Source organism: Apodemus sylvaticus, chromosome 7, assembly GCF_947179515.1.
Source record: "Apodemus sylvaticus chromosome 7, mApoSyl1.1, whole genome shotgun sequence".
Classification (NCBI taxonomy): domain Eukaryota; kingdom Metazoa; phylum Chordata; class Mammalia; order Rodentia; family Muridae; genus Apodemus; species Apodemus sylvaticus.
The window spans coordinates 14,411,414-14,432,111 of record NC_067478.1 but is presented as its reverse complement, the minus strand read 5'-3'; the positions used below and the strand labels follow the sequence as shown (position 1 = coordinate 14,432,111).

The following is a 20,698-nucleotide window of genomic DNA, read 5'->3' as shown; positions in this document are numbered from 1 at the left end:
TTTTAACCCCCAAAGCCTGTCCACAGTGACACAACCCCTCCAACAGAGACACACCTCCTGATCCTTCCAAAATAGTTCCACCAACCAGGGGACAAGCTTATGGGAGCCATTCTCGTTCAGATTACCACACATGCACACACATGCAAACCACACAGAAATGTGCAAAGAAAGAAGCCCCACAGCTAAGGCACTTGAGAGGCAAAAGCAAAGGAATCCTCCACCATATGGTGAGTTCAAGGCTAACCTGGGTTACAGGACACTGCCTCACAAAGAACTAAAACCAAGGGACTAGGGACAAGGCTTGGCACTTAAGACCCGAGCTGCTCCTCCACATGACCCAGGTTCAATTCCCAGTACCCACAGGGCAGTTCTCAGCTGACAATCCAGTTCCAGGGATTTAATGCCCTCTGCTGGCCTCTGAGGAAACTACATGCTTCTGGTACACATTCAGGCAAAACAGTTTTTTTGATTTCTGGTACAAATTCAGGCAAAACGTATTACATACACATACCTACATACATACATCCATACACGACAAGTTCCTTGGTTATCTAGTAAGGGTCATAAATGCCTGGAGTCCCAGCACTCAGGAGGCTGAGCCTGATCACAGGGAGTTCAAGGTAGCTTAGACTGTGTGATTGTAAATAAAGCTATATGGCTAAAAAGAGAATTTTCTGAGTTGGGAAATGAAAATATTATGAACTGAAAAAAGCAGGCAAAACAGAGAGAATGCCTTCATAGAATTTTAAGGAATTTCATAATGAACTTCAGTGTTACTACAAAATTGGAGAACTATTAGAAATCAGATTCCAGACCCTCAGAAAAGTAATGCTCTTGGAGATAAACGGAAGGGTCTGTGTCCACTGGAGAAGGATGAGGGTAATGGTTGTCTCTGAGACAGAACAAAACCAGAAAAGACTTTCCAGAAGGTCCAAATGGAAGTACTGCCCATGGTTGGCACTGGGCTTCCTGTCAGCTGAGGTCCTAGCCTCCTACGAGTTGTCACAGATTGATTTGGGGAAGTTTTATGAAGAAGATAATATTTTTATTAGATAGTTGCTATATTTACATTTCAAATGTTATCCCATTCCCTTGTTCCCCTCCAAAACCCACTCACCCATCCCTGACCCTCCTGCACAGCACCCCCACCCCACTCCTTTCCTGACTTGGCATTCCCCTACACTGGGGCATTGAGCCTTCACAGGACCAATGGCCTCTCCTCTCATCGATGTCTGACAAGGCCATCCTCTTCTACATAAGTAGCTAGAACCATCGGTCCCTCCATATGTACTCTTTGGTGAGTGGATTACTCCCTGGGAGCTCTGTGGGTACTGGGTTGTTCATAATGTTGTTTCTCCTATGGGGCTGCAAAACTCTTCAGCTGCTTTGGTGCTATCTCTGGCTCCTTCATTGGGGACCCTATGCTCAATCCTTTGGTTGGCTATGAGCCATGGGTATTTTGATGCCCCTTCTATGAAGGGAAATGTGGTACATTAAAAAAATGGAGTACTACTCAGCTATTAAACACAATGAATTCATAAAATTCTTAGGCAATTGGATGGAACTAGAAAGTCTAATCCTGAGTGAGGTAACCTAAACAGAAAAGAACACACATGGTATGCACTCACCGATAAGTGGATATTACCCCAAAGTTCGTAATACCCAATATACAGTTCACAGACCACGTGAAGCTCAAGGAGAAGGAAGACCAAAGTGTGAACAAGATAATTTTGATGCAAGATTATAAAAACAAAAGCTGTTGGTTTTTTTTTTTTTTTGGCTCAGTGGGTGAGGGAGCTTGAGGCGAGCCTGATGTCCGCGTGTTCAGGCTCTGGAACCCACACAGCAGAAAGAGATCTAATCCTGAAGTTGGCCTCTGAGCTCCACATGCATGTTCTGGCGTGAGTGTGAGCACTTGCACACTCTCACCACATGTGCACTTGCATGCACACACATACATGTTCAATGTAGGGTGATCTTAGCTTCTATGTAGACCAGCATGACTACGCAGTCCACTTCTGGTCTGTCCTCACTAGCCCAGGCCTGATCCACATTTTTCCTCAGTCACAGCAGCCCTGTCAGTAGGCACCTTTCAGTGGCAATTGTCTAACCTTCCCCTTCCCTGTGCGGTCAGTATTCCACAAAGGAACAACACTAATGGGCATCAGGCAGTTGTAGCTGAGTAAGCAGAGGAGGGATGAGGAGACTTCCATTTCCTCAGTTCCCAAGAATATCCTGGGGCTTCAAACTGTTACTCAACAGAGCAAACAGATCATCACAGAAAATTAATGTCATTTCATTTTTTATCTGAAAATATTAAATACAAAATTCTGGAAATAAGATGAGGATATAATATATGTATGTGAATATATATATATATATGTGTGTGTGTGTGTGAGGATATATGTGTGTATATATATGATATATATGTATATATCTTTGTATAATAATATATGTGTATATTTATATATACATATATATGTGTATATATATACTGGAGCTTGCAGTTTCAAAGGATCCAATCCAATGCCCTCTTCTGTTCTCTGTAGGTACTGCATGCATGCAGTGCACAGATGTGCATGCAGGCAAAAACACTCATATATAAAATAAAAATAAATCTTTAACCTGCTGGGCATAGTGGCACATACCTTTAATTTCAGCATTCAACGATAGAGGTAGGTGGATCTGAGTTTAAGACCATTCTGGTCTGCATAGCAAGTTTCTAGGACAGTCACAGTTATGTAGAGGGCTTGTTTCAAAAGCAAAATGGGAAGCAGAGGCAGGAGTATGTCTGGTCTCCACAGTGAGTTCCAGAACAGAACCCTATCCCCAAAAAACCAAAATGAATAAATAAGGTATAGTGTACTGGTAACTTTTCTCATTACTGTGAGAGTTAAGAACCCGATAAAAGCAACAGAAGGGACAGTTTATTTGGGCACACTGGTGTAAGAGCAGACAGTCCATCACAATGGAGTCCCCAAGGTGTGTCTCCTAGGGGATCTCAAATGCAGTCAGTCTGACCTTGAACATTAGCCTCCACCCACCTCATTCTGAGCAGTGAAGAAATCTTCCTCCTTCCCACCCAGGGCATGAATCATCCCTTTGTCCCACACGTGCCCATTCTATACACTAGCCATTCATCAGCCTCTTAGTGGCTGCCTGCCTTCTGGGACACACTGTCACAGTACACACTCAGTGTAAATGACCACAGCTGGTTCCCGTCCTGTTGAGTGCAAGGCCAAAACAAAAGGGCATGGCAGAGAAGAGTCTCCTCACAGAAAGGAACTGGGAGGCCTTGTTCTGGGATCCTGAGCACACTCATAGGGGAAGCACTTAAGGGTCAGGCGCTTCTTGAGCACGCTCAATTGAAAGTCCTCCTCCAGAAGTCATGGACTGCAGACTTGGGTCTGTATTCTTGGGTCAGTTTAAGGAACACAGGCTCAAGTCGCCTAAAGCTAGAGGACAAATACTTGTGCTTGTTTCTAGTTTTATCTGAAGCACAAAAGGACATTTGAAGGCACATGAAGGCGCCTGCCTTGCCTTGTTGCTAACAGCGGGGTTACTGGAGGGCAGCCCCCATTGCCTGACTGACAAGCCCAGAACCTTACTTCACTTTCAGTGTCTACCTGGAGGTTTTCTTTGTTTGTTTGGTTTGAGGTTGGGATGGCTTGTTAGGATTGTTCATTTAAGACAGAGCTCACAATGTAGGCCAATAACTTAGTGAGTACAAGAATTCTTGTACTTCAGCCAATGCTGAGGTTGTAGCCATGAGCCACGGTGACCAGCTTGTATTTCATTAAACAACAACAACAACAAAATCTTTAAAAATAATTTAGTTATCTATATATATGGAGGGGTGGTATATGCTGGAGCACAGCAGATATTGGGTATGGCATATCCTGGGGTAGCAGATGTTGGGGATGGCAGGTGTTGGGGATTGCAGATGTTAGGGATCACAGATGTTGGGGGTGGCATATCCTGGGGTAGCAGATGGGGATTCAGATGTTGGTGTGGCATATGCTGGGGGGTGCCATATTCAGGGGTATGGCATATGCATGTGACTATAGGTGTCCTGGAGCCCAGAGGCGGGTATCTATCACACACAGATCCCCATGGAGCTATGGTTACAGGTGGTTGTAAGCTTCATAGGCAAAGGAACTCACACCTTCTAGAACAATAGTGTGTGCACTTAATCCATGACTCCTCTCCCCAATCCCATTAACAAATCATTTTAAATTAATTTTTGCCATGGCACACCTGTGGAAGCCAGGGGATAGCTTTGCAGTGCTGGTTTCTCTCCTCCACCAAGTGGGTCCTGGGGACAGAACTCGAGTCCTGAGGGTCAGTTGCAAGTGCCTTTATCCTCTGACAGATGACATGTCATCTCCTCCACCTTAGTGATGACAAAGTCTGCAGTGATACTTCATTTAAATTTCCTGATGTGAATGGTGGTGCCTTTAACCCCAGCTGTCAGGAAGCAGAGACAGTTGAATCTCTGTGAGTTTGAGGCCAGGGTCTACACAACAAGTTCCAGGACAGCCAGGACTACACATAGAAACTCTCTTAATAAAAACAAAACAAAACCAAACAAAACATTTCCTGATTTTTCTGCCTGTTTATTTCCTGTGTATTCGGACATAATGAACACTTTGACCAGAAATGCAGAGGCAACTTGTAATTTTTTTCTTTTCTTTTTTCTTTTCTATATTCTTTGTTTATATTCCAAATGATTTCCCCTTTCCTGGTTCCTCCCTCCCCATAAGTCCCATAAGCCCTCTTCCCTCCACCCATTCCCCAATCAACCCCCTCCCACTTCTCTGCCCTGGTAATCCCGTATATGGCTGCATCAAGCCTTTCCAGGACCAGGGCCCTCTCCTTCCTTCTTCTTGGGAATCATTTGATATGTGAATTGTGTCTTGGGTATTCAGAGCTTCTTGGCTAATATCCACTTATCAGCGACTGAATCCCATGTGTGTTCTTTTGTGATTGGGTTACCTTACTTGGGACGATATTTTCCAGTTCCAACCATTTGTCTAAAAATTTCATGAATTCATTGCTTTTAATTGCTGAGTAGTATTCCATTACGTAAATATACCACATTTTCTGTATCCATTTCTCCATTGAGAGGCATCTGGTTTTTTTTTTTTTTTTCCAGATTCTGGCTATTATAAATAAGGCTGCTATGAACATAGTGGAACATGTGTCCTTATTGTATGCTGGGGAATCCTCTGGGTATATGCCAAGGGGTGGTATAGCAGGGTCCTCCAGAAGTATAGTGCCCAGTTTTCTGAGGAACCACTAGACTGATTTCCAGAGTGGTTATACAAGCTTGCAATCCCACCAGCAGTGGAAGAGTGTTCCTCTTCTGAGGGAATCAGTATCCCAGACCTCAAGCAGTACTACAGAGCAATAGTGTTAAAAGCTGCATGGTATTGGTACAGCGACAGGCAAGTAGATCAATGGAATAGAATTGAAGACCCAGAAATGAAACCACATACCTATGGTCACTTGATCTTCACAAAGGAGCTAAAACCACCCAGTGGAATAAAGATAATCTTTTCAACACATGGTGCTGGTTCAACTGGAGGTCAGCATGCAGAAGAATGCGAATTGATCCATCCTTATCTCCTTGTACTAAGCTCAACTCCAAATGGATCAAGGACCTCCACATAAAGCCAGACACTCTGAAGCTAATAGAAAAGAAACTGGGAAAGACCCTTGAGGACATCGGTACAGGGGGAAAGTTCCTGAACAGAACACCAATAGCATATGCTCTAAGATCAAGAATAGACAAATGGGACCTCATAAAATTACAAGGTTTCTGTAAGGCAAAGGACACTGTCAAAAGGACAAAACGGCAACCAACAAATTGAAAAAAGGTCTTCACCAACCCTACATCAGACAGAGGGCTAATATCCAATATATACAAAGAACTCAAGAAGTTAGACTCCAGAGAGCCAAATAACCCTATTAAAAAATGGGGTACAGAGCTAGGCAAAGAATTTTCACCTGAAGAATTTTGAAAGGCTGAGAAGCACCTTAAGAAATGTTAAACATCATTAGTCATTAGGGAAATGCAAATCAAAACAACCCTGAGATTTCACCTCACACCAGTCAGAATGGCTAAGATTAAAAACTCAGGAGGTTGTGTTCTTTCAAACATACTGTAGGGGGCAAGCATGGCTGGCCATGAGCGGAGCTCAGGAGCTGTGCAGCCTTGCAACAGGGGTGGTTCTCTGAGCCTGAGGTTCCAGGATGGCTTCTGCATCAGCGTCTAAGTATAATTCACACTCCTTGCTGAATGCATCCATGAAGAAGGTATCTCAAGATGAAGTCAATCAAGATGTGAGACTGTCAGAATGGCTAAGGTCAAGTCTCAGGAGACAGCAGGTGTTGGCGAGAATGTGGAGAAAGAGGAACACTCCTCCACTGCTGGTGGGGCTGTAAGATGGTATAACCACTTTGGAAATCAGTCTGGTGGTTCCTCAGAAAACTGGACATGACACTTACGGAGGACCCTGCTATACCTCTCCTGGGCATATACCCAAAGGATTCCCTGGCATGCAATAAAGACACATGCTCCATTATGTTCATAGCAGCCTTATTTATAATAGCCAGAAGCTGGAAAGAACCCAGAAGTCCCTCAAAGGAGGAATGGATACAGAAAATGTGGTATATTTACATAATGGAATACTACTCAGCAATTAGAAACAATGAATTCACAAAATTTTTAGGCAAGTGATTTGATCTGGAAAATATCCTAAGTGAGGTAACCCAGTCACAAAAGAATACACATGGAATGCAATTTCTGATAAGTGGATATTAATTACCCCAGAAGCCCTGAATACCCAAGGCACAATAACAAATGACTCCCATGAAGAAGTATGGAGAGGCTCCTGATCCTGGAAAGGATTGACCTAGAATTGGAGTAGAATATAAGGACAGAGAAAAAGGAGAGAGGTGATTGGAGAAGGGATGGAGAGAAGAAGGTTTATGGGACATATGGGGAGGGTGGATCCGGGAAAGGGGAAATCATTTGGAATGTCAACAAAGAATATAGAAAATAAAAATATTAAAAAATAAACTACATGGTCATTTCATTTTAAAAAATTAAAAAAAAAAAAAAGATGTGAGACTGTGCCTGGACTCGCAGGGAATTACCAATCACTGATAAAGAAGTTATTTACATATGTCCTATCAATGGCCCCATAACGTGAAGAGTTTACATTGCAAATTATTGTCTTTATTTAAGAAGTTTGGATACAGATTTGAGAAACCTGAGGTTTGCATTGAGGCAGGAGGCCAGAGGAGAAGATATGTTTGAGATCCTCATAAAACATGCCTTTCTGTGCTGGAGAGATGGCTCAGCAGTTAAAAGTACTGAACAATCTTCCAGAGGTCCTGAGTTCAATTCCCAGCAACCACCTGGTGGCTCAAACCATCATAATGAAATTCTATGATAATCATAGGATTTCATCCTATGTTCATCATAATGAACACCTCTTCTGGTGTGTCTGAAGACAGATACAGTGTACTTATGTAAATAAAATAAATCCAAAAAATTTTTTTAAAAAATACCTGCCTTTCCACTGGCACACATTGTGCCATTATTTGCATTTGTAAATGAAGAGAAATTTAATGTGGGAGGGTGGACTGTTTACACTCTAGTTGAAGAATACAGAAGGCAGGGCCTTCCCAATCACCATTGGAGGATAACTTTTATTAATAAGTGCTATGAAGTCTGTGATACATACCCTGCACTTTTGGTAGTTTCCTATGGAACCTCAGATGACAACCTTAGGAGAACTGCAACTTTTAGATCCCCAAATCAGATTCCTTGATTGTCATGTGTCTCTTCCCCCCACAACATTAAGCTGGCTGGCAACCCCCACTCTTCCGATGGGCTACCTCAGGCCTTTGTTCCTTGGAACAATAAGGCGCCTTCATTGCCTCAAGGTGGTTTCACCTGACACCCAACAGAGACTTCACCAGGATGGAAGCAGGCGACCTGCTGAGATCTGGAGCCAAAGACTTCTCAGCCTGCCCTTTGATGTGACCAGCTACTGGGAGGGGTTGGGTTATTCCCCTAAGACTATAAATCTTGACATAAAAATATTAAAGTTAGTCTTGACCGGCACTGTCGCCTTGACTCAGTCTCTCTTTTCGCCCCCCCTTCCCATCACCCTCAGAATTCTCTTCCAGGTAACCCGGTTCGTATGTGACCGCTGGCGGCCTATAGTCATGGATTCACACAAGAAAACAAGCTGGTCATTATGGGCGGAGCTCACTCTCTTGTTGGTATGAGTGATAAAAGAAACAAATATGACGAGAAATAACCTGGATGCAATCAGAGAAACTAACAAACGTCTAAGTTCACAGTTTATGATGCACAGCCCCATGTAAATGCATGTGCACAAAGTAGATTTAAAGTATTTGCCTCCAGATCAAGGGGTTTACATCCCCATGGGAAGAACAACGATGTCAGCCACCCAGACACCCCAGGACTCCCAGGGACTAAACCATCAACCAAGCGGTACACATGGTTCCAGCCAAAAATGTGGCAGAGGGAATACCTTGCTGGGCATCAGTGGGAGGAGAGGTCCTTGGTCAGGTGAAGGCTCAATAGATGCCCCAGGAAAGGGAAATCGAGGGGGCAAGGTGGGAGTGGCTTGGGGGAGGGACATATACTTGGAGGCAGGGGGTGGGAGGAGGGGTTAAGGGTTTTTGGGGAGGGGGGAAACCTGGAAAGGTTTTACCATTTGAAATGTAAATGAAGATTATATTCAATAAAAAAGTATCTCCCTCCATGTAGAGGTTGAGCTAACATCTTAGACTTTTGAGTATGTGCCTCCTGTAATACATATGACAAAAATCGACAAGAAATCTGTCTGTGTGGCAGTCATAAGGAAGGAGTCAAGAGAGGGTTCTGCAAAATCCTCACACTTTTTTACAAAGCACTTTTGCAAAGATAAAGTTTAAATTTAATTTACCTCTACATAATTTCTACATATACAGTATGTATTGTGGGCTTAATTGAAATGTTATTTTAAATTTAGGGGGGAGATTTGTTTTAAAATGGATTTTCCTCCAGCTGCTTACAACAGTTGCTTTGGATTATGTAAAATTAATCCAAATGCGAAAGGTGGGAATTACTGCCAAAGCCAAACTGCACCCTTTTTAACAACATTGTGTGGTGTGATTTTTGCACATGAAGCCTGTGCAGCAGTCATTCAGAACGGATGGCAACACAGGGGCAGCAGAAATTAGACCTATCTAAGGCTGTTAGCCTTGGGACAGAGCAGTGGATCAAAGAACTGAAGATACTGGAAATGACATCAATAGTCCATTTTTTAAAACAAGGCAAAGCAAGGTGGTCATGATGGCACACACCTTTAATTTCAGCACTCATGTGTCAGGGGCAGGCATGTCTCAGAATTCGAGGCCAGCCTGATCTACAAAGGGAGTAGCCAGGGCTACACAGAGAAACCCTGTCTTGAAACAAACATGCAACCAAAACAAGGCAAAATGGGTGATGTGAAATGCCATTCTGGATTTGCAGGACCCTGAACTGGTAGTTACAAACAGTTACTGTCTTGGTTAGATTTTGGAAAACTTGATGAAGATGGAGTCAGTTGAGAAAAGAGAGCCTCCATTTAAAGGAATGCCTCCCTCAGGCTGGCCTGCAGGCAGGACTGTAAGGCATTTTCTTCATTAATGATTGATGTGGGGGCCCAGCCCACTGTGGGTGGTGCTACCCCCCACTCCATTCCCTTTGCCTAAGGAAGGATTCCTGGGTGGTTAAGAAAGCAGGCTGGGTAACCCCATGCTGCTCTTCCTCCATGGCCTCTGCTTCAGTTCTTGTTCAGTGATGTCCTGTGGAGGTAAGGAGAGGGGCAGGGTGGGATGGGAAGAGGGGACAAGATGGGGCAGGAAGGGAAGAAGAGGTCTTCTGATTCTGGACCTGGACCTTTGCTGAAGGAGGGTGGTTAGTGAATAAATAAAGCACTGTAACCATGGCTCTAAGGTGAGGGGACTGCGTTCAGCCTGATGGGATTGCAACTGTGAATTGCAGGAAGTTCTGTAAGAAGAGATGGCTCTTCTGTGACATGGCCAACCCACACCTCCTGGGCACAGAGACATGGAAGCAGTTCTATGTTTACCGAACATGGCAAGAACACACTACGTCCCGGGCAAAGCCAGAAGAATTCACCTACAAGGAAATTCCTGCAGAGTATGGTATGGGCTTGGGTACCCTAGAAGAGATGCCCACTTGTTTTTTTCCCATTCTGTGCAGTCCTACATTCTCATTTAATAACAGGCAGGGAATTGTAGCTTAACAGGATGGGGCTGCTGTGCTAGCCTAGCCATGGAACCAATCTGTGATCTGCTGAGTGGTTGCTCCACATTGTAAAACCTCCCCTATCCCTCCCTTTCCCTGAAGGTTCGAACCCTTCCCAGTGTGCAGAGAGAATTTAATTGGGAAATTACTAAATTGGCTTTAGTATTTATCTTTTTCAAAAAACTTTCTCAGAACACTTAAATTATGGAGAAATACTTTTTAAGTTTTTACATTTATTGATTATAGTGTGTGTGTGTGATGTGTGTACATGGCACAGTGTGTTTGTCAGAAGACAACTTGTGGAAACTGTTATCTTTTCTGTTAGTTTTGAGATAAGGCCTCACTTCATAGCCATGGCTAACCTGGAACTTGATCTGTAGACTAGGCTGGCCTCAAACTCATGATCTGTTGTTTTTCTTCTCTGGGACTGGTACATCTTTACAGTGGCTTTTTTCTTTTGTTTCTTTTTCCTTCCTTCCTTCCTCCTTCCCCCCCCCCCCTCAACAGGATTTCATGTACCACAGGCTGACTTCAAACCCTTCAAGTAGCAAACTCAATGACCTGAACATTGGCTCCTTCTGCCTCCACATGAGTACCCGGGTCACAGTCCATAGGCCTCTAGGAGCAGAACCAAGCACCCTGCCCACTGAGTTACAGCCCTAGCCCCCAGCCCTCATTTTGAATCTATAGAAACAGATTAAAGAGGAAATGTCTCTGAACAAATGAGCAGCCTGTAGCTTGCTTGGCTGCCTCTCACTTCATCCTTTCCACAGCTTTTATACAAGCCTTCAACATGGCAGAGGGAAAGGAAACATAGCTCCTTCAGTTTGTGTGATGCATCGACTGTCTTGTGTCCACATATTGGTGTTTTGTTTTTTTGTTTGTTTGTTTTTTGTTTTTTGTTTTTTTTTGCAGGGGTCCGGGCATATGCATGTTATCTCTCAGGGTGTGACTTAACAAGAAACGGACAAGCCAAGTCCCTCATCTGTATGGTGACTTCCGTGAACAGGATTTGCACCTGGGATATTCATGAGGTAAGCTGGCTGATGAGTAGGAAAATTACCTGGATATGAATTCTGATTTCATTTTTTGTTGGTGGTGAGGATGAGACAGGATCCCCATGAACAGACCTGGCTATCTGGAAGTCCATATATTGATGCACCTGTCTTGATTTCCCATGGGGTTGGATCAAAGGTCTGAACAACCACACCTGATTTTTTCCTCTTGTTAGGTTTTTCCACAGATTTAATTATTTTATATGTATGAGCGTTTTCTGTGCATATATGTGTATGTAATACATGTGTGTCTGCTGTCTCTGGCAGTCACAAGAGGGTGTCAGGTCCCTTAAAAACTAGAGTTGCATATGATTGTAAGGTGTGGGCTCTGCGGCTGTGGGCCCTGACCTCAGGTCCTCTGCTATGCCATCTCTCCAGGCCTGTCAATGTTTCAAAGTTTCCATCATAGAGATTGTTCACATATAAAGTTGGGTTTACTCTTAGGTATTTTTTTAAGATATATTTTTTATTTTATATGTGTGTGTGCCTGTGGTAATGCTGGCTGGCATAGGTCAGAGGCTGTTAGGTGTTGTGTAGGCTTTAAGAACCCAACTAGGGTCCTCTGCAAGAGGATTGATTGCTCTGAACTGATGAACCATCAGTCTGGCCCTTTACTCTAGGATTTGTTTGTTTTTGGTTTGAAAGTGGGTTTCATTGTGTAAAAGCATTGGAGCAAACTTGCTCTGTAGACCAGGCTGGTCTTGAAGTCTGAGATCTGCCAACCTCTGCCTGCTGGAATCATGAGCCTGTACCATGTCCACCAGGCCCCTTCAGGGTGGTGTTCCAGGGTACTATGAATGAGACAGCTCCCTGGTCCTTCTACACTTTGTTTATTGCCATATAGGTAGAGCACTCTTTTCTTTTTCATGTCAACTATAGATAAGCATGATAGACAAAAGATATGGCATCGTGGCAGCACCAGAGTCAGGGCAGCTGGTGAAAGGTGATTAAGGTTTCTTGACAGAGTCATTGGAGAAGGTGTAAGTGGCAGTTGTGAGTTAGTTCCTGGGGGTACACATAGCCAGCGATCTTTAATGTGTCCAGGTTGTGTGACACTAAGGAGTTAGGACAAGGTCAGGGTCTGAAGCAGAAGACAAAAGAAATGACAGGTTAGTGTCATTTATGAGAAGGATTTCAAAGAAGTAATGACCTCGGGGGAGTGTAAGAATGTTTTGTGGTGGGTGGGATGGGTCTAGACCCCTAAGGGCCACAGCTCCAGCTACCTTGTCATCTCCATTGTTTCCCTCGGAGACAATAGTGTCATCCATCTGGTGGGACCTCAGTGGACAATGCCATCTCCACTCAGGTAGAGGATGTCTGGTCATCGGACCCAGAAGATGAGAAGCTTTTTCCTGTGTAGGAGGAAGATGGGAGAAATGACTCACTTGTCTTAGGCAATATGAGACATTTAACTCCTGGTACCCTCCCTTTGTCCATAGTTTGTCCAAGCCTTGGCAGCAGACAAGGCAACGGAGCAGTGATTCTCAGTGGTTATCACACCACATTCTAGGCAGTCGTGTCACTGTGCCCATATCACTCAGAGATCTAGGGGGTAGGGGGCTCACTGTGAGGATTCGGGAGTCTCTGTCTATTATAGTAAGCTAAAACACTTAACATTACATTTAGCAGATTTCTGACAAAATTGAAAACCAGTATCTATTAATTATATCTGAGTTAAACAATCTATGTTAGTTTGTTTTAGAATGTATCTAGTAAATAAAGAGTACAGTGTAACATTATGACAATAGCAAAAACATGGCTAAAAATAACTTTTGGCAGATGGGACCTGCTTTCAGAAGTTCCTGAGGAATAATGACTTTTATTTATCTGTCAGAAATCCCATCATCCAGCTTGATCTCATTTCTGGATATTTGGAGAGTCTTGAGAGCTGACATTTACCACATAATATAGGTTGGCTACAAGTTTGTGTGTGTGTGCTTCCTTTGCAGTGTTAAAAGGCTGTGCCCAAAAAAGTAATGTGGAGGAAAGGACTCACAGGTTACAGTCACCAGAGGAGGCTGAGGCAGAAACTGTAGCAGGGCCATGGAGGGTTGGTCACTCTCTCTGGCTCGCTCTCCATGGCTTGCTCAGTTAGCTTCCTCATAGCACCCAGGACCCCAGCCTGGCAGTAGCACCTCCTATAGTGGGCTGAGTCCTCCCACACTGATGATGAATTAGGGCAATACTCTGCAGATGTGCTTAGAGGCCATCAGCTGGCATGGATGGTGGGGGGGGGGGTGATGCCCTTCCTCAATTCATCACCTGTGGTAGTCAGGAGCTGACCCTGCCCTCTCATTGTCTGTGGCACTAGGAGAATGGACACCCACTCCTTGACTGGGCAGCACAGTGGAGCTGTGCTCTCTTGGGGGGGGGGTTGAGGAATGGATACAGCTGTTCTCCGTGTGAGTCTTTCTCTGATAATGTCTACCCAGATTTGGGGTACCTCACCCCAGGTGCTAAACAGAACAGGGTGTGACTTGCATTGAGCATAGTTCTCCTGGGACCTTCCTGGGCTGTGTGTCTTAGGAGAGAAAACAGGGTAAGGCTGTGGCAGCATTGCATGACCTGGCAGCAGCACACCTGTGTGGTAGAGTCTCTGTTCTTGATGGGTTTGTGAGTGCTAGGGGCTCATGTGATGCCCTGGGAGAGGGGTGGTGGGGACCCTATTACTCACAGGAAAGAATACAGGGCTGGCCATGCCTGTGGTTCCTGAGGACTTACTCATGGCTTGTCTCAGCATGATGACAGTAGATTCCCACTGTGCAGTCCCTGCTGGTTTATCCAAGAATTTTTTCTCTTGTGGTTCTTGTCTTGTGAGATGGCCACATGCTGTGCCACAATAAGAAAGTATTGGGGGAATGCTGGACATATCATTGTGTGTTTCTTGATTAACCTCTGTTCTCTCAACTATTTATTATTTTAAAAGGTAAAAGAACTTAATGGATTGGACATTAATCCATGCTTGAGTTTGGGTGGTTTTGTTTGTCTGTAAGAAGGTCTTCCCCTGTAGTCCTAGCTGGCCTGGACATATGTAGACCTCCCTGCTTGCACTGTCAGTAAATGGTGAACTGACTCTGAGCACAGGGCCAATGATTGTTCTTCATCCATGTTTGTGGGAGGTGGTTCTCCCCTTCCATGTGGTCCCTGGGGATTGACCTCCTGTCATGAGGTTCAGTGGCTGCTGCCCTTCCCTGCTGAGCCATCTTGGCAGCCATGTTCTTCTTTCTGGTCTGTACAGTGAGTGTGTGCTCGCCTCTGAGCATAATGCATGTGTCCTGTTTTCCTGTCCACTCCTGCCCCAAATAACCTAGATGTGTGATTTCTTCTTTGTGTTTCTTATTTTTATGTACATAGGTCCTCTGTCTGCATGTATGTCCATGTGAGAGTATCAGATCCCCCTGAACTGGAGTACACACAGTTGTGAGCTGCCATGTGTGTGTTGCGAGTTGAACCACAGTCCTTTAGACCATGAGCTGTTCTTAACTGAACTGCTGTGCCATCTCTCCAGCCCTGTGTTTCTTTTTCTTTTTTCAGATACTCTTGTAATGTAGTCCCAGCTGTCCTGAAACTTGGCATTGTAGACCAGACTGGCCTGAAGCTGCTAGTGACCTTCCTGCCTCTGCCTCCCTAGGCTGGGATGCTAGGCATGTGCTACCATGTCCAGTGAGGGATACTTAGAGCTTTCATAATCTTTTCTTGTAAGGAAGAAGTCAGGGTTTCCAGTCTGGATGAGAAAATATAGAAACCAATTGCACGAGAGGTGCTCAGACATGATATGATGCTCTTGTTCCCCAGGGCATTAGGACTTGGGAAAGCCCAGGAAATCCCATCATTATCAAGTGGTTGACCACCCTCCCTGAGATGCACATGGCAGTCACTGTAGATGTAGAATCAACTATCAAACTGTGGGACTGTCAGAGTAGGGAAGCTCTGGTGACAAACAACCTGTTCTTTTGCTGTCAATCACTGAAAGCTGCCGATACCAAGGATGGCCCAATTGTCTTGGTAAGTGACCCCCAAATTGGAGTAGTCACACAGACCAAACCCTTGGCAATTTGAGGTCTTATTAACTTTACATCTCATCTTGCCTTCTTGAGTCTCTGCAAACCCTGAGAGTCAATCACAGTAAACCATAAACATGGCCATCCCTTAGCCTTTGACCTATTTCGTGTGCATTTCCTTAAGCTATTCCCTTTAAAATATCATTTTAAAATTCTTTCCTGGATCTGGGGATAGATGGCTCAGTGGGTAGCAGTCTTTGCTGTGCATTAATGAATGATCAATTTCAACTCTCTGACACTCACATAAAAAGTGTGATGTGGCTAAAAGTGCCTGTAACCCAGTGCTGTTGGGGATGGAAACACAGGTCACTGTGACTAGACAGCTGCTGGCCAAGCCAGCCTAGCTCCAGGTTCAGTAAGAGACTCAGGAGATCAGGAGAAGAGCGTTATAACAGGATACCTAGCATCCTTCCCTGGTTTCTATGTATGCCCAGGTATGTAATCTACATATACAAATATAAAAATACATAGAACACATGCACACACACTTTTTCTAAGTGATTTTTACATCTTCTTGACTGAAACCTCAGAATAACTAAGATACAATTTACAAACCACATGAAGCTCAAGAAGGAATACCATATTGTGGATACTTCAGTCCTTCGTAGAAGGGGGATCAAAATACCCATGGCTCACAGCTAACCAATGGACTGAGCATAAAGTCCCCAATAGAAGAGCCAGATAAAGGATCCTAGGAGCTGAAGAGGTTTGTAGCCCCATAGGAGGAACAATAATATATACCAAACAGTATCCCCAGAGCTCCCAGGGACTAAACCACTAATCAAAGAGTACACATGGAGGGACCCAGGGCTCGAACTACATATATAGCAGAGGATAGCTTTTTCAGACTTTAATGAGAGTATAGGTCATTGGTCCGTGAAGGATTGATGCCACAGAATAGGTGAATGACAGTTCAGGAAATTGGTGCGATTGGGTTGGTGTACAGGGGTGGGGGGATGGGATATGGGGTTTTCAGAGGGAAAATATGGAAAGGGGATAACATCTAAAATGTAAATAAAGCAAATATCTAATAAAAAAGAGCAAAAGGGGACAAAAATACCCATATATTGGAAATGTCAAAAAAAAAAAAAAAAAACCAAAAAACCAAAAACAACCAAAGAGTGACATTTTACTTTAGATTTCAATTGTGAGGAGTGGAAAGAGAGCCCAGCTCACCTGCAGAGGTGAGCCCGAAACCATGGCTTCTTCCTTTAATCTTAAAAGTTCAGAAATAGGTAGGAAACAGGGAGGTAAGCTGAGATGTTATGGGGAAGGGCAAAATTATAATTTATGGTATGTCCTTCTTAAAATAATAAATGTAAACAAATGAAATCAATTAAAAATAAAGATGATCAAAGCATGATGGAGTATTTGGGGGAAAAAAGATATATGCTACCATGTCTTACAAATGTTTCTTTAAAAAAATTCTGCAGGGTATTATGGGGCATGGCACAGAGGCAGGTATTTGAGGTCAGAGTGAATTCCAGGATAGCCATGGATACACAGAAAATCCCATCTGAAAAAACCCAAAAGGAAAAAAAATTATTAAGTGTGTGAATATTTTGCCTGCATGTGTATCAATGTATCAGCTCTGCCTGTGTCTCTGTCTCTCTGTCGTTTCTCTGTCTCTGTTTCTGTCTCTTTGTCTCTCTGTCTCTGTGTCTGTCTCTGTCTCTCTCTCTATGCATAGGTTCCCACTGAGTTATCTCCCCTCCCCCACCTAGAGAGTGTTATTCCATGGGATCAACCCAGACCCTCTGTGAGGCAGGCTGGTCAGAGCTTTGGATCTCATCACTGGACTTGAAGACACAGTGGTGTATCTCAGAGCAGGTAGCACTGCTTCCTCCATGCTTAACCTTTTCCCACTGACCAGGTGCCGGTGCTCTGATTTCAGGAAGGAGATACCTCGGGTAACCTCTATGTCTTTAGGATTCCCGACTTACACCTCATTTCCAGAGTCAATGTATTCCCATACGGTATTGATGAAATCTACTGCTCTCCTCAGAAGAAATGGGTCTTTCTGATTAGGAAACACCCACAAATCTTGCCAAAGGTAGGTCTGTTCTAGCAACTCCAGGGTGAAGGTGGGAGGCAGTGGGAAGGTCCAGCCCTCAGGGAGGTCCAGGCAGACCCCTCCCCCTCTCCTAAGCCCTATCATAAGGAAAGTCATCCTACAGACGTCAGGGAGGAATAATGTGATTGGAAGCAATCACGTGACCAGTTACAATGGCAAATGTCTATTAGTGAAGTGTCCTTGACATGTGGCTCAGCCAATGGCCCACGGTAGGTGAAATAACAGTCCCCAAGAACTTTAGCTGTCCCTGAACTAAAAGCAATTTTCTATCACTGGCTTACACACTGACCTGTGGGTGATAAATTTCACTTAAGTGCTACCATACCCAATGATTTATATACTGCCTTCTCTCTTAGCTGCCAGCTCTCTGGTGCTTGGTTCTTAGGTACCTTGAGAGAAATGGTCCACTCAGAGGCCAAGTACTCCTCAGGATCCAAGCATATTTATTTGAATGTATATCGATGCAAACAACCAAAGAAGCCTGGGTTGCAGTGTGACAGTCTCAATAACTCATTTAAAAAATAAGTATAGAACAGCCCTGGAGTAGTCCTCTGCATAGGGAAAATATATTTAACCAAGCTCTGCCTGATGGGTCCATTGCAGTAGGATGACAAGGCACCCTTTGACCTGGGTCAGGGACTCCATTCTGTCTCTGAACATGATGGGAGGGGCAGGAAGACTGTGAGTTATTCTGACCCTGAGCTGGAGCAATGGCTGCTATGCCCTGTCCTGTGTGAGGAACAGATGCTGCCACTCCTGGGTTTCTTTCAAAGCCCCTTGACTGGAGTGTGCATGTGCCAGGCTAAAGAGATGTTACACTTCATTGATTCCACTGGGCAATCCTCTCTGCAGGTGTTTTACATGAACAGCTTACTGAGGACATCAGAATTCTCTGCTCCTGGGTCTACCAATCTCAAATTTTCATTTTGCAAAAGAGCCTTCTGGACCCCAAGAAGGGAAGACAGGATAACCCTGATGTCCATGAGTGTCCCCCCAATAAACACAAAATTTGTCACATTTGATATGAAGCTGGAACAGATAGCAACAGAAACAATTGTTAAAGGTAAACCTTAGAAAATTTTCAAGCCAGATACAATGGCACATGCCCAAAATCAGGAGACTAAGTCAGGAGAGTTTTGTCAAAGTTGCTGTCTCACAAACAAAAAGGAAATCCTGATTCCTCCATTGTCTCCTGCAAGTGCTCATAGTAAGCTATAAATGTTTTTCATTGTTTTGTATTTTCAGGCTTTAAGACAGGGTTTCTCTGTGTAGCCATGGCTAACATGGAATTTGCCATGGAGACCAGGCTGGCCTCGATCTTGGAGATGCGTGGCCTGTGCTGGGATTGTGGATCTCCACATGATGCTGCTGCACATGATGTTTCTGTAAAGGGAGCAGGAGGCTCCTTGGCCAGATGTGAACTCGGGCCTGTTTGATGGTCACTGCACTAGCGAGCTACAGTTCTCTTGGGCAGACATGTTTCCATTTCTGTCTTGTACTTCAGACTGGGTTCTACTGTCCTTTCACATTACAATTGTCTTTCCAGTGTTTGAGCTATTGACTGTCCACACTGTCCCTGTGTCACAGGCTGCCTCCCCATGGCCAAGGACCTGGACTTGTCAGACTTCTCCACTGTGCTGTGGAAGACTTTGTAGTTTGATTCAGTTGCATTTGTTACTTCTTGCTTTGGCTGCTGGTACTTGGGATTTCTTAGCTGTAGCTGTCCTCAGGTTACATTCGAAGAGGTTACTGGGTCACCTGGAAGGAAAGCTGGGGATGGGAACAGGGTGGCCAGAGAACCATGGAGTCAAGAGGAGATTTCCTGCTCAAGACTCAAAGTTTAATGGAGGTCCCCAAATATATATATAGGTGGGGGAAGACCTTTTCCCCAAAGGCTGGAAACAGGTCTGCAGAACTGTTCTGCTTGCTCCACTGGAGGTTGGCATCAGGTGTCAGCTAGTGTCTCTCAGGAAGAAGCTATCCTTGGAGAACAATGGGCTTCACATTGGTCTGAGCTCTTCACCCTAGGTGGAGGGGATTATGGCTAGCACAGGAATTCCTGCTCAAATGTTGGGAGAAGAACTTCACCTTTGTCAAGGTCAAGTCGTGCCAGGTGGCAAAGCACCCCAATATGGCTCTCTACACCTAGCCAAGAGCTCCTGCCTAGACCTGAGTCATGGAGCTTTTTCTACAGATTCTCTTAGTCATTTTCCAGTCTCAGATCTAGTCTTTCCTTCCGTGTGTTATGAGTAGATTATTGAATTGTTTAGTAGAGGGAGGTATAAGAATATGCTGGCTTTTTAATCATCCTGATACCATTTATTGGAGAGCCAAATCCTTGTTCTTAAAAATAAATCAACACATAGTAGAAGTGCAGGTTCTTCTCCTAGGCTCTGATGCATCTGTTTGATGGAAGTGTCCTTCATCTTGCTTGGAGCACAAGATCTTGCTGTGACATAATTAAAAATCTGATACAGTGATAGCTTCATTTTTGTTTTTTTGTTCAAGAAGTCCTTGGCTATGAAAAATGTGTGTGTGTCTGTGTGTTTGAACATGTGAATATATGTTGTTGTTTTGAGACATCATTTATACCCCCAGACTGACCTCAAACTTGCAATGTAGTTAAGGCTAGGCTATAACTTTGTGTGTCCAAGGCTTGCCTTGAACTCCTGAAGGCTTTCCCTCTCATTCACTCTTGGTTGTTTTCATAGGTATTAGTTTCTTCTCCTTCAGGATTTGGAAAGTGCTCTACCGTGGCCTCCTGGCCTCTATGATGTGCTGAAAGATCTACTGCCATTGGGGTCTGTCACTCTATAGATGATCAGGTTTAATGTCTCTCTGATTTCAAGTTTTTTGGTTTAATTTTTAGAAATTTGATCTGGTGAGTCTAGTATAAAGTGTTGGGTCTTAATATATTTGGCATTGATCTGCATTTGACTCTGTAGACTATCCAGTAGACTTATAATTTGGGAAAGATATTTTGACTTTCTTGTGCTGGGGGGAGTAAAACCAGGGTCTTGCACATGTAACGGATGAACTCTGATATTGAACTTTACCCCAAAATTTCAGGGAGTTTTAATGTGTTCTCAACATGCCAGGTGGACAACAGGGGTGCCATTTTTACCACCGCAGTTCAAAGGAGAATATAGGTGTGACTGACAGGTTTTGG

General features: G+C 44.0%; 1 protein-coding gene across 1 annotated transcript; it reads left to right on the top strand.

The window, feature by feature from the left end:
* Positions 1–6,255: 6,255 nt before the first annotated feature.
* LOC127689519 (F-box/WD repeat-containing protein 15-like) lies at positions 6,256–19,184 on the top strand. The gene is made up of 8 exons (XM_052189220.1): positions 6,256–6,345; positions 9,856–9,881; positions 10,073–10,236; positions 11,255–11,373; positions 15,190–15,399; positions 17,350–17,508; positions 18,382–18,592; positions 19,117–19,184. Exons 1-8 carry the CDS (start codon positions 6,256–6,258, stop codon positions 19,182–19,184), a joined length of 1,047 nt encoding a protein of 348 aa, XP_052045180.1.
* The last annotated feature ends 1,514 nt before the right edge of the window (positions 19,185–20,698 follow it).

What these genes read in the sequence shown, in the direction of transcription:
- LOC127689519 (XM_052189220.1), top strand. Translation starts at nt 6,256, where the DNA reads ATGGCTTCTGCATCAGCGTCTAAGTATAATTCACACTCCTTGCTGAAT. An exon ending in GGAAATTCCTGCAGAGTATG is followed by an intron (nt 10,237 to 11,254) that starts GTATGGGCTTGG and finishes TTTTTTTTGCAG; the next exon opens with GGGTCCGGGCATATGCATGT. An exon ending in GCACCTGGGATATTCATGAG is followed by an intron (nt 11,374 to 15,189) that starts GTAAGCTGGCTG and finishes CTTGTTCCCCAG; the next exon opens with GGCATTAGGACTTGGGAAAG.